The 14,764-nt window shown below is 33.1% G+C and overlaps 2 protein-coding genes across 2 annotated transcripts; both read right to left on the bottom strand.

Moving 5' to 3' along the window:
- Positions 1-839: 839 nt before the first annotated feature.
- On the bottom strand, positions 840-1,965 carry LOC132732826 (5-hydroxytryptamine receptor 1-like). Its single transcript, XM_060719340.1, has one exon. The coding sequence runs from the start codon at positions 1,918-1,920 to the stop codon at positions 895-897; it is 1,026 nt and encodes a 341-aa protein (XP_060575323.1). The 5' UTR covers positions 1,921-1,965; the 3' UTR covers positions 840-894.
- A 4,338-nt stretch (positions 1,966-6,303) lies between these two features.
- Positions 6,304-13,541, bottom strand: LOC132732809 (sphingosine 1-phosphate receptor 3-like). The gene is made up of 4 exons (XM_060719317.1): positions 13,537-13,541; positions 13,291-13,352; positions 8,558-8,773; positions 6,304-7,482 (listed from the first exon to the last, which is right to left on the bottom strand). The coding sequence occupies exons 1-4, from the start codon at positions 13,539-13,541 to the stop codon at positions 6,431-6,433; spliced, it is 1,335 nt and encodes a 444-aa protein (XP_060575300.1). The 3' UTR covers positions 6,304-6,430.
- Between the last annotated feature and the right edge of the window lie 1,223 nt (positions 13,542-14,764).

Raw genomic sequence — 14,764 nt, forward strand, 5'->3', positions numbered from 1 at the left:
CTGATTTTTATTTTTATAGTTACAAGTTATACAGTTACAGTTATAAATATTGCCATTATATCATTTATTTGAAATAGGTGCCATTAAAAGTAATGCATTTGTATGTCAAATAAACTTCAATAAAGTAATGATAAAGTAATCATCATACATTTATTATTTATGTCCCGAGAGTGTCCCGTGTTTTAGCCAAAAGGAAGGAAACTTAATCGTGGAAAAATAAGTTTTGACTATATTGATAAGCATACAAAATTAGAATTGTGTCCACAAAGTCACCAAAGTGTACCTTGCGATACATTTTTTGTTTGTTTTGCTTCAATAAAATAATAACCCAAGCAACGCTTGGTTTTGACAATTTCACCTGTTTTACCTGTTTTTGTTTTCTTCTTATTTTCTTATTTTATTTTACCTCACGTTAACTCTCTATTAAATAGCCTAATGTGACACCACATGGTGTTATTTCGAAACTATCATCCTGGACTTGAACATCATCCGGTCAAATAATTTCTTTTTACAATATTCCCAAGGGGCGCGTAATAAAAGGACGTAAGAAAACGTTACGTTGTAGTTCTCTCCCCGGATAAAATGATAAATGTGAAAAATAAAGTTCGGTATAATGAAGAAAAAAAACAAAACAAAAACACACACACACACACACAAAAAGAAAAAAAGAAACACACACACACATGTCTCTCAGGCGGAGTCTCGGATGTTCTTTCAGTTCTTGGGTTGCTAATATGCACTATTACCCTAAAAGACATGTGTTAAATTTATATTATTCACAATGTAATAATAGTAATTTGTTTTGTTTTTTTTCAGCAAATTTTGTTTAAGATTAATCTGAATCACCAAAAAGTTTCAGAACTTAATTTTTAGTATCGTTTTTAGATTTCTTTTTCATTGGCCTGTCCTTTTGTTTGCGACTTCTGTTTCAGCCAAACCATCAAAGTTTTCATTGTGCTTATTTACCACACTCCTTGTTGAAGGCAAGGCTTGTTGGGTACTTGTGCAACACCCACTGTAACAAAGAAGTGTCCTAAACGCAATACGAAACTTTTTGTTTGCAAGACCATAAAGTACCCAGTTCATGGCGGAGTTAGAGAGTCCAAGCTTTGCAAGGTATTCTTTTGCACAAATTATGTTTTGTAATGTTGAAATGGAAATATCAGCCTGCGTCATTAGTGAACAAATGATAAACGGCATCCAACAAATAACAAAGAGCACTAAAACAATAATCATTAAAATTGTTTTAGTATTTTTCTTTCGGGTAACGCTGTTGCCAGGTATTTTGTTTGTTTTTATCTTCCATATAACAGCTCCATAAAGAATGAAATCTATAATTCCTGTCACAAAAATCAATATAGGAGGAATAAGTTCGAATTCCTGTGGTAGATTTGTTCCAATATAACATAAAAACGTGGTGTTTGGTGGTTTTAGGTTCTGTAAAATGATCGGTAAACCCCCGGCCAGTATGGCTATCAGCCACATTCCTCCGAGGTAAACAATAAATAATTTTCGTCTGTTCGTTTTTAAAAGATGCTTCAGCGGAAATAATACAGCCATGAAACGATCAAACGATATTCCGAGAAGGCACATAATTGAACAGCCATAAGGTATGATTATTCCGATCGGTTTTACTATACAATAATGCCAATTTTCTTTTATATCTGGAATCATTGTCTCGAGTAGAAAGACGAGCAACCATATACCTAGCAGCAGGTCAGCTGCTGCTAGATTTCCTATTAACATATATAAACTGCCTTTAAACTGTTTTGGATACTTATATATGCTAACTATAATTAATATATTTCCAAATATTGTCACAATGATCATGATTACGTACAAAGTAAGTGATGTGATACTAAACGTTGACGATGTAAGACAAGAAAGGTCCACATTTTCAAACCGATGTCTTTCTGCCATTTTAAAAAATTCAGTCACTTCCGGTTTAATGAATGGGAATATGTCCGTTACCTGAAATGAAATAAAGAAGAAGAGGTAACATAATGTAAATATGATGTTTATACTCTTTAGTACACAATAAATCATTTATTAGTTTTCCTCGTTCTATCTATTGTTCTATTGTTTTCGATGATGATTTTCTGTAAAGTATCTTTATTACAATCCACAATTTACTACAAAATTTTATGTAAAAACGACATTTTTATATGGACAACGCACAGAATTGCAACAAAAATATTTTTTAAAAAACGACTCCTTGCTAAATAGATATTACAGTCGCCTGTTTAACGTGTCTCTCGTGGCATCAATACTGTTGATGTCAACAACAATTTGAAATAGCAAATGGATTAATGGGATTGACAAATCATCCAGTTCAAACAAAAATTGACAGATCTCGGGTGTAACTCGCCACCGCAGATATTTAATAACATAAATAATTAATAATGTTTAGAATACCGACAATTTGCAAATAATGGGAACAATTGCTGATATAATGGTTCGTTTTGTTTATAAAATACTGGAGAAATGTATGCATTTATACATTCCCGGTATCTCTAAGGATGAAATTTCGCATTTAAGCATTAGTGCAGAGATGATTTAATTACGAAGGTTCATATGTAAGAATCAATGGATTACTAACCAGTTAATTACAAATATCCCCGCATGTGACCGACTACTTTTCTGCATCAGCGGTGAGAGACAAATGACCATTAGACACTCAATGTCCAGCAGGATCAAATGTCACGAAGAAATAAACCTTGTCTGAGGAACAAACAAGTTCCTGGAACAAACAAGCGCCCCCTGCATTAAAAAAGCAGTGATATCAATTATGAACTAAGCAGGAGGACATACATGTATATGTCTCAGCTCTTATTATTTTTACAACTTTAGTAAAATGATGATATTAAGTTTAGTTTAAACTTTATTTATTCAATAAATTGTACATAAATGACATTTACAAACATTGCACAACAATGTAATTCAGACTGGATTGGAAAACAAGTAAAACAATAATACTTATATCAATTCCTCTCCAGTAATTGTAATTTTCAAGATAAAGATACAAAAATGCTGCGGTTAGATGTAAGCTCTTTGAACGTACAACAAAGAATAATTGAATTATTACCATATAGACACTAAAAATTAGGGTGAAATGATAGAAGAAAGGAAGAATGTAAGGAAAGATTTGATTGAATATATCGGACTGATTAACATGTAAAGAAATCTGAGCGTACGGAAAGACCAAGTTTATTCACACTGATAGTAATTCTTACAAAAAGCGCTTCGATTGTGTAATGAATTTTTGGACATTCTGAAAGAGGGTTTTGTTTTCACCAGAAGAGAGATGTTCGTTGTTGTAAAGAAGATTGTTAACTGTAGCCGGACAATTTAAATAAGTGAGAAATCTATTATTCTCGTATATTTCTGAATTTGGTACATTGCAATAAGATACAGTTTCTCTCATTCCGCAAGTACCTGTTTGGGCTTCCAACAATAGACCTTCTGAACAGATCCTCATTCAATGAAGTACATCCTAATCTTAATTTTGTGTGAAGGATTTCATCTTTACTTGTGCCTGTATAATAGTAAGACGGTGGTCTTTTGATATTCGGAGTTATTTTGGTATTGAATGAGCTTACAGTTTAAAGACGTTTACAATTTGATAGGATAATGAAGATGAAAAAAGTTACCATATTTATAAACATGTTATCTTCTTTATTCTTAATACTGAAATGCGGTAATCAATGACGGACATTTTTATTTATTTTTATACATCCGCATAACAAAGTTGTAAGGGGGGTATACTGGAATCAGGTTGTCCGTCCGGCCATCCGGGCGTCCATCAGCCGTCCGTCGGTTTTTCCTTGTCAGCCCAATAACTTAAGATTCCTTTGACCCACAGTCTTCATATTTGGCATGGAGATAAGTCATGATGAGTAGATAACCCCTATTGATTTTGAGGTAACTGGGTCAAAGGTCACAGGGGCCTTTACTGCAAAAACCTTGTCCGCCTAATAACTTAAGATTCCTTTGACCCACAGTTTCATATATTGCATGGAGGCTAGTCATGGTGCGTAGATGACCCCTATTGATTTTGATGTCACTGGGTCAAAGGTCAAGGTCACAGGGGCCTTTACTGAAAAAAATTGTCCGCCCAATAACTTAAGATTCCTTTCACCCACAGTCTTCATATTTGGCATGGAGGTTAGTCAAGATGATTAAATGACCCCTATTGATTTTGAGGTCACTGGGTCAAAGGTTCAGATCACAGGGGCCTTTACTGAAAAAAGCCTGTCCGTTTTATAACTTAAGATTCCTATCACCCACAGTCTTCATATTTGGCATGGAGGTTAGTCACGATAAGTAGATAACCCTTATTGATTTTGAGGTCACTTGGTCAAATGTCAAGGTCACAGGGTCTCGACTGTAAAAAGCCTGTCTGACCAATAACTTAAGATTCCTTTGACCCAAAGTCTTCATATTTGTCATGGAGGTTAGTCATGATGAGTAAAAGACCCGTATTGATTTTGAGACACTGGGCCAAAGGTCAAGGTCACAGGGGTCTTGACTAAAAAATGCCTGTCCTCCAAATAAGTTAAGATTCCTTTGACCCACAGTTTTCATATTAGGCATGGAGGTAAGTCACGATGAGAAAAGGACCCCTATTGATTTTGAGGACAGGGGCCTTGAATGAAAAAAGCTTGTCCGCCCAATAACTTAAGATTCCTTTGACCCAGAGTCCTCATATTTTGCATGGAGGTTAGTCATGATGATTAAATGACCCTATTGATTTGAGGTCACTGGGTCAAAGGTTCAGCGTCACAGGGCCTTTACTGAAAAAAGCCTGTCCGTTTTTAATAACTTCAGATTCTATCACCCACAGTCTTCATATTTGCATGGAGGTTAGTCACGATAAGTAGATAACCCTTATTGATTTTGAGGTCACTTGGTCAAATGTCAAGGTCACAGGGTCTCGACTTTAAAAAGCCTGTCCTGCCCAATAACTTAAGATTCCTTTGACCCAAAGTCTTCATATTTGTCATGGAGGTTAGTCATGATGAGTAAAAGACCCGTATTGATTTTGAGACACTGGCCAAAGGTCAAGGTCACAGGGGTCTTGACTAAAAAATGCCTGTCCTCCAATAAGTTAAGATTCCTTTGACCCACAGTTTTTCATATTAGGCATGGAGGTAAGTCACGATGAGAAAAGGGACCCCTATTGATTTTTTGAGGACAGGGGCCTTGAATGAAAAAAGCTTGTCCGCCAATAACTTAAGATTCCTTTGACCCAGAGTCCTCATATTTTGCATGGAGGTTAGTCATGATGAGTACATGAACCCTATTGACTTTGAGATCACTGGGTCAAAGGTCAACGTCAGACAGGCCTTGACTTAAAAAGCTTGTCAGCCTAATAACTTAATATTTCTTTGACCCACTGTCTTCATTTATGGCATGGAGGTTATTCATCATTATTAGATGACCCCTATTGATTTTGAGGTCAAAGGTCAAGGTCACATGGGCCTTCACTAAAAAAAGCTTAAGAATCCTTTGACCCAGTTTTCATATTTGGTATTGAGGTGGTTTATGATTATTAGATACCCCTATTGATTTTTAGGTCACAGGGCCAAAGGTGACAGGGACCTTGACCTAACAAAGCTTGTTGGCTCAATTGCTTAAGAATCTTTGGTCAACAGTCTTCATATTTGGTATTGAGGTTGTTTATGACTAGTAGATGACCCCTATTAATTTTAGGTGACTGTGTCAAAAGGTCAAGATCACAGGGACTTCTACTACAATAAATTTGTCTGCTCAAATGCTTAAGGTCCTCAGTGTGTTGACCTTGACAATTTCACATTTGAAGCATGTAGAATGCATACCTTAGCAATGCACTGGCTTACTTACCTCAGATTTGGCAAGGAGGTTGTCCTTGAGCTCTAAATTACCACTGTTGATTCTGACAAAGTGGTATGCGGGGGTATTCACGCCAAGACAGTGGCAGTTCTAGTTAATTTTATTGCGCATATACATATATATCGTCGGAAAGATAGATACTACTTTACTTGGCCTCCTTAAACTTGAGATGAAATTATTGCATCAATTCTTCTTCTTCCGATCACATACAACATGACAGAAACACATTTATTCAGTTATTAGAATAATACAAAAAATAACTATACTACATGTCTTACTTGAAGTTTCAACTTGCATATAGAAATCGAAGAGAAGGCAATTAAAAAACAAAAACTAAATTCTGATCAAAATAACAAACATATCTCTTAAGAATGGTTAGTGGTTAAAGTACAAGTTACTAAGCGTTATCATATTTGGAATCGTTACACAATAATCCATTCTTTATGCATTGAACGTTTTGTACTTTTCATCCTACCGTACTTAAGTCTTGTACACAATTTATAATTCCTATGACTGGTTCGAATGTTTCTATAGTTTCGGCATTTGTTTGTCCATTACATTACAATTTGGTAGATACTGAACTTTCAATGTTATTGCCAATCCTTCTATCTCTGGTTTCCCTTGACGACATAGATAATGATTGTGAAAAAACAGTACAGCATGCGGGACTAAGTAGCTTCTTAAATGCGATTCGAAACTTTTTATTTGCAAGACCGTAAATTATCCAGTTCATTGCAGACTGAATAAGCCCCAGCTTTACCAGATACTCTCTCACACAAATTATGTTTTGAAATGTTATAGGGGAAATAACCGTCTGCATCATAAGTGAACAAATGACAAACGGCATCCAACAAACAACAAAGAGAACAAATACACCGATCATTAGAAGTGTCTTAGTATTTTTCTTCTGGGTTGCACTATTACCGGGTGTTTTGAAAGTTTTGATTTTCCATATAACCATTCCGTACAATATGACATCTATAATGATAGTAACAATAATTAAAATAGAAGAAGTATAATCAAAATCACGTGTTACTATCACACCAATTCTACAAACAAACGTGTCATTTGGTGGTTGAAGGTTTTGTAAAATTACAGGCAAACTTCCAATTAAAATAGCTACTGTCCACATGCCTCCCATATAAACAAAGAACACCTTTCTTTTGTTCGTTTTTAAAAAATGCTTCAGTGGAAATAATACAGCCATGAAACGATCAAAAGATATTGCAAGTAAGGACAAAATTGAACATCCGTAAGATACGAGAATTCCGACCGGTTTTACAACACAATAATGCCAATTTTGTTGCACATCCGGAAATATTTCCTCGAATATGAATACCAGCAACCATAAACCTAGCAACAGGTCAGCAGCGGCTAAATTTCCTATAAGCATATATAAACTTCCTTTAAACTTGTTCTGGTACTTATAAATGCTCACTATGACTAATGTATTTCCGAAAATAGTTCCACTACTTACAATTACATTTAACGTAATTGACACAATACTGAATGTTGAAGAGGTTAAACAAGAAAGGTCAATATTTTCAAAGTTATATACTTCCGCCATTTGTGAAAACGACTTCTGACTGAATGTATTCTCTAGTCCGTCATCTGAAAAGAACAAAATATAATTGACTTGAACGAACGATTTTTCTGAATACTTTCGTGACAAATTATCATTGCTCACGATGACATTTTGTGTGTTTTATTTTATTGTCAGATCCTTGTTATTTGTGCCGTGTGGCGGCTGTAAAAAGTCTCCCCGTACATTTAATCAATGATGTTATATTTTCGATCCTTAAAGATCGTTCAGCACGGCTTTATTGTTGTGTACAGATTTGAGATGGTATTTTTAGTCACCATTTTTGTGTTTAAATGTTGAATTCTGACTAAGCCGGTGCTAGGGGGCGTGGACGGTAACTTGCACTTACCAGTACCGTCATTGAACAGGCTCAATCAAACAGAGCCTGCAACATTTTACAATTTTGCCGTGTTGGGCTTTCTTTAGGGATTCTGTTTTTCTCTATTCTATTATATATTATGTCTTGATAAAAACAACTAGATCATTCACCAATACATGTACTAAATAGCAACAACAATAAATTAACAACACTCGTTATTAACAACTTATTATTTTACTTACCCCATTTATATATGCCTCAATTAAAATAGCTTTATAATTCACAATTACTAAATTATTGTAAAAATACTTAAAACAATAACATTAATTCACGTCACTTTTACCATATTACCAATCCGTGTATTAGTTACATCCTACTATATAAAAACCCCTTCATGTATAAAAATAATATGCTTCAATTGAGGGAAAAAACGTTTACCATATACTCACCTCTATATAAACTGTCGAAACGAGCGATTATCAAATGCGATAACATCACATGGCTCACATACTATAAATTGTCGTAAAATTATTGCTATACAAGAAGTCACAAATTTTATGACCAATTAACTAATGAGAATGAAATATTTCTCAATTGACAATTACAATTATAACAATAACAAATTACATTAATGGATAATCATTTAGAATCGTCAGTAACCTCTGCATTATAGAACATATGCCAATTGGTAGTCAGAATTTCCATTTAAAGGCACATTATATCTCAGAGACAAACAAATTTCTACTTTCTATAATGTTTAAACAATGATTTTTTTTTAAACCCACCCATCATCTCCGTTTTCATATGTTGACTTTGCTGCTGTTTGTTTCTAATTTCAGTTCTTTCGTTTTCTACCTGAAGACACTGTGCAATATCAACGTCATGACATTTGGACAACGTGTGCTGAACCCACTTCAAATTAGACACGACGATAACAATCAGCCTTGTTGTTTTGGAGCATGGATTTATTACTTCCGCTGTAAACTGTTGTTTACTTTTTACTATTAAACGAAAAGATATTTTATACGCGAAAAGCATTCTAGGGTGCACAGAACTAAATTGTATGGGTGTCATTGTTCTCTGGTGATGCCCTATCGTGGTGAACTCCGAAAATAAGAACGAATCGACAAAAATGGCGGCCATTTCATTACATTTTATTAAGAAAATAGACCACGTGACCAGATTTTATACCGTTAAAATGTACTATTACCTATGTAACAGTACAAAATTCTTTGTCACGTGGTACACTTGCATTAACAGTAAGAATAACTCCAAGAGGCTCATGGGAAATTAACATTTCAAAAAAGTGAGCGGTAATGAATAGAAATATTACATTTGAATAAATTGTTTAAAACTATCTAAAGCTTAATTTTTTTTTTGTGTAGACCCCTTTTCTAATAATGGTTTTTAGAGCAATGTTTTATGCTTGCTACCTGAAATAAGTGGCAATAAATGTGAAATTAAATCATGAAAGTAGTAAATTGTAATCAAAGTAGCTTTACTTCGATACAAAATACTAATTCACCATAACTGTAATTATTGCCAAAAGGCATCCGAAGAAAAGATAGTACAGGTAATTGGCCAAAGAGTAACTTTTTGGATGCTTTAACAGAACTCCAAAATTAAAAAGCTTTTGCGAAATAAAAATTAAAGCATTTTAGGCACAACAGGCCTTAAAGCAGCACGCCTCCAGATTCATGCTAATTTTAATGAAAATTTTGGAAATGTATTAAAAAGTAAAATATTGTGAGGTGAACAAAAAAAGTAATTTACATATTGCAATCGGCACTTACAATCCAAGAAAATACCAAAAAGTGGTTCACATATGCAAAAACAGTCCATACTGCGTTAGTAACACAGTATAAATAAGGTGATTAAATATTGCAAAATCAGTCTTTAACCGCACATAACCTGTAAAATATAACTTGGATCTTCAATATTTTTACCTTTTTTAAATTTTAGAACATTTTTCTAAATACTGATTTTCTTGAAATATTTTGGCTCATCTGGAGGCGTGCAGCTTTAAATGATATTTAAGAGATTACAAAATATGATATTTTAATATTAATGGCTTAGAGATGATTTAAAACCTCGATATCTAGTTGTGTATAATGACAGTTCACGCCGTATGTGTAAATGAAAGAACAAATCAGATGCATATTACACACATTACCAACATAACTCCATTTAGTCTTCTACATACATGTTTTCAATATGAACGTTTAATATTTTATTCTCATCATCCAATACATATAAACAGCATCAAGTTTCCGAACAAAGCATAAAATATAAACTGTAAGTCTATAAAATTATATATGATTTAAACTATTAGCGAAATTTATTGCAAACCAAAGAGTATTTTCATATTAAGTGTTTTCATGTTATTTCGGACAGTTAGCTCGTGTGAATTATGTACGTGTGTGCAATATGTACGAAAATCGTTAAAGCAATTAGCATACATGCTGAAAAGAAAAAAAAATCTGGAAAAAGGGGTGATCCTTCAAGAGCATAAGTAACAACAAAATTACATGAAAATTTCAGACTCGGTTGTGAAAAATGCAACATCCCTCACGCTCCCTTGCTTAAATGTTAATAAATGTCCAATACAGTCAATGTTGTTTAAAAGTGACTGTACCAGTTTCGGCAGTGATCACGTGTCATTGTAAGTGAGTAGATATCACCTAAATTTGTGTGACTTTGCATCATTTTGATGATCGTCTTTTATGATTTATAAAGTCCTTTGTAAGCTCTAGTAAGTCCTTAGAAAAATAGCAAGTCTTAACTATACAAACTCCACTAAGGTTGTTTTTTTTGTTTGTTTGTTTTTTTGTTTTGATTTTTGACATGACGGTACTGGAAATATTTTTTTTACGTTACAGTCACAGTTAACTTTATCAGGAATATAGACTGAATCTTTATAAACAGTTAATTTCACATACTTAAGAAAGGAAAAAAAATGAAAATGATTCAATACATATAATAGTAAAGAGTAAAGAGTAAAGTTTATTTCTTGTAACATAGGCCTCCGGCTCAGAACACAACATAATACAACAATAATGAATAGCAATGGAAAATACAATGGGGTGATCATAAATATACATAGTATATTGTAATATGAACATTGGTAGACATCATATCAAAGAAATTTAAAAATATTTAAAGATAAAAAAATATTAAATACAGATAATTTCATATATTAAAAAAAACAAAACAAGAAATTCCCAATCATTAAATACTGCTATGTTCGCATACTTATGAAAGGAATTTGGACTAATAAAATAAAGACAACTTCACATATTAAAGAGAGAAATTCTGAGTCCTTTAAGTACAGATAATCGACAGAAATTTCGAATAATTAAATATAGATAATTCTACCTTTTATTATTTATAAGTTTATTACAGTCTCATCAATGTACCCAGTTAAAAACATGTTAAATACAATATAATTGCACATTTTCAATCTATAAGAGACTAAAAAGTTGACCAACTATTAACATATAAAATTCTAAAATACCCTTGCTAATTTACACCAGAGTTATGAACATGATAAAATGAATCTGTATACTGGAGTAACAAAGTACCTTAAATATTCCATATAGAAATTAATAGTGTAGTTATATTTAATCAAATCCGGTTCAGAAGATAATTAGCAAAGGTGTTTTCTCGATCGTACATGTACATGTTTATCTAAAAACACACAAAAGTTATTTAAAATAATATCAGTACAAAATTAGTTTTCTTACTATTCAGTATGTTAAAACAGGCTTTTGCAGTTAAAATAACGTATCTGCATTAGAGAGTACATATCCTACTTTATCAATGTCTGAAAAGGTATAAAAAAAACATTGTTTAGCATTTGTGCTTCTCGAATTAAGTCGTTACGAATGGAATCATATAAAGTGAAATATAATAATACATGCTTTTCATCTTCTCCAAATCCCTCCAGAGGCATGCACGTCGCGGAGAAGGCACACGGCAGGTAATGCGTTAAAGCAATGCCTTCTGTACATTTTATTGCGCATTTACTTATAATTTATACCGCCGGAAAGATAGATATACTAGTTCACTTGGCCTCCTTGAACTTGAGATGCAATATTTGCAACAATTCTGCTACTTATGATCACAAACAACATGAATGATATCATCCATAAAAACATTTATTCAGTTCTTAAAATAATACAATAGAGAACTGTGGTACATGTCGTACTTGAAGTATCAACTTCGAACATAAAATCGAAGAGAAGGCATTCATTAAAAAATCTAAATTCTGCTCAAAATAACAAACACATCTCTTAAGAATGGTTAGTGGTTAAAAACAACATACAAAGCGTTATCATATCTGGAATCAACCCATCTATCAATAATCCATTCTTTATGCATTGAACGTTTTACACTTTTCATCCTACTTTGGTCTCATCTCGGGTATCTCATTCATAATTCCTATGACTGATTCGAACATTTCTATTGTTTCGGCATTTGTTTGTCCATTACATTACAATTTGGTAGATACTGAACTTTCAATGTTATTGCCAATCCTTCTATCTCTGGTTTCCCTTGACGACATATAGATAATGATTGTGAAAAACAGTACAGCATGCGGGACTAAGTAGCTCTTTCTAAATGCGATTCGACAACTTTTTATTTGCCAAACCGTAAATTATCCAGTTCATTGCAGACAATAAGCCCCAGCTTTACCAGATACTCTCTCTACACAAATTATGTTTTGAAATACATATAGGGAAATAATCCGTCTGCATCACTAACAGCGTGAACAAATGACAAACGGCATCCAACAAAACAACAAGAGATACAAATACACCGATCATTAGAAGTGTCTTAGTATTTTTCTTCTGGGACATTGCACTTCATTACCGGGTGTTTTGAAAGTTTTGATTTTCCATATAACACATTCCGTACAATATGACATCTATAATGATAGTAACATAATTAAAATAGAAGACAGTATAATCAAAATCCACGTGTTACTATCACAACCAATTCTACAAACACAACGTGTCATTTGTGGTTGGGAAGGTTTTGTAAAATTACAGGCAAACTTCCAATTAAAATAGCTCACTGTCCACATGCCTCCCATATAAACAAAGAACACCTTTTCTTTTGTCTCGTTTTTTAAAAAACGATGCTCAGTGAAAATAATACAGCCATGAACGACAAAAATATTGCAAGTAAGGACGAAATTGAAACATCCGTAAGCACCGAGAATTCCGACCGGTTTTACAACACAATAATGCCAATTTTTTGTTTGCACTTCCGGAAATATTTCTCGAATATGCAATACAACAACCATAACCTAGCAACAGGTCCAGCAGCGGCTAATTTTCCTATAAGCATATATAACTTCCTTAAAACTTGTTCTCCAGGTATTATAAATGCTCACTATGATAATGTATTTCCGAAGAATAGTTCCACTACTTACAATTACATTCAATTATTTGACACAATAACTGAAATGTTGAAGTTAACACAGAAAGAGTCAATATTCTTCAAAGTTATATACCTTCCCCATTTGTAGAAAACACTCCCCGACCGACTGATCTATGTCTCTCATGTCCCATCATCCTGAAAAAAACAAATATTATTGCTTGACACACGACATACGTTTTGTGTTCACATGACCATTTGATGTGTATTCAGCTATATTAGTCTTGATAACAAAACTAAAATAATCACCCTTACATGTACCCAAATAGTATCAACCTACTAAGATTAACCAACACTTGTATTAACCCATTCATGTACTTACCCCATTGATTCAAGCCTCCAATTAAGATATAATTCCGCCCATTTTTTAAATTGTTTGTACACAACTTACAACTATAAACTAAATTCACCCGCTCACTTTTACGCATTACCCCATCCCTATTACTAGTTACATTTACATATCATACTTATATATAATATTATTGTATTAAATTCTTTGAAGTATATAGTCATATACCTTTAATTAGGGCTTAACTCAAATGGGTCAAGTAAAATAATGGTTAATAACAAGTTTGTTAATTATAGTTGATTATCTTTTGCTATTTAGTATAATTATTCTTCAAATTTGGAGTGAGAAGGTTCAAAATCGTACGATATTATTGAATTATTGCAAATATTGTTATTTGTATAATAATTTCCATTTGCAATGAGATGGTAAAATAGTATTATTAGGTCCCTGTACTGGATGCAAGATCAAGAGTAAACTACCAATAATACTATTAGTGAGAGTTGTGCTATGTTACATTGGCTACAGTGAATTACAAGGACGAATCCCTTACTGGATACGTTCCTGTCTGAAGATATGTAGAAACATTGAAAGCGCTAACAGAAATAAACGTATAAAAAATTAAAGAACTTTGTACTCTGCATTTCCCAAAACATACTTTAAAGATTTATATATATATAAAACAATGTCCAAGATTAATATTGAACCAATTGAAGAATCTTGTTTTTTATCCTAACTCCGTTTCCAGGGACTTCTTCGCCCATGATTAAAAGAAGAATTCCTCACTATCAACGTACTTTCATATACATAAACTTTGAATAATAAAAGTCTCAAGGAATTAAAGAAAATCAAATCACTTATAAGAAGTTAACAAATCATTGTGCCAAATTGTGTTTTAAAAATGAAAACATTCAGGAATAAATTTACCCTGAACATCATAAACAATCCAAAATCTTTATATAGATTTTATCCTGCTACTCTCTCATATATTATCAGTTTGTTACATCCCATTGCCGGACAAAACTATCTATCTCCAGTCCAGTCCGTCACAACTTTGGTTCAGCCAATGCGTGCAATACCAACTCATTTCTCACGGACTACTTTCTTTCAAACTTTCCCACGCATCTGCATTTTGGTCAATTAATATTCTTTATGGGCTAATTTTAGTAAAGTTTCTTTCCATAATGCGAATAAACATCATAAATGTACATGTTTTTTATTTATATTTTAATTCCCTTTAACAATATAAAAAATCTACCAAGTT

The sequence above is a fragment of the Ruditapes philippinarum genome, unplaced genomic scaffold (genome assembly GCF_026571515.1).
Source record: "Ruditapes philippinarum isolate M1 unplaced genomic scaffold, ASM2657151v2 ctg3851_1_1_1_1, whole genome shotgun sequence".
In the NCBI taxonomy this organism is placed as follows: Eukaryota; Metazoa; Mollusca; class Bivalvia; order Venerida; family Veneridae; genus Ruditapes; species Ruditapes philippinarum.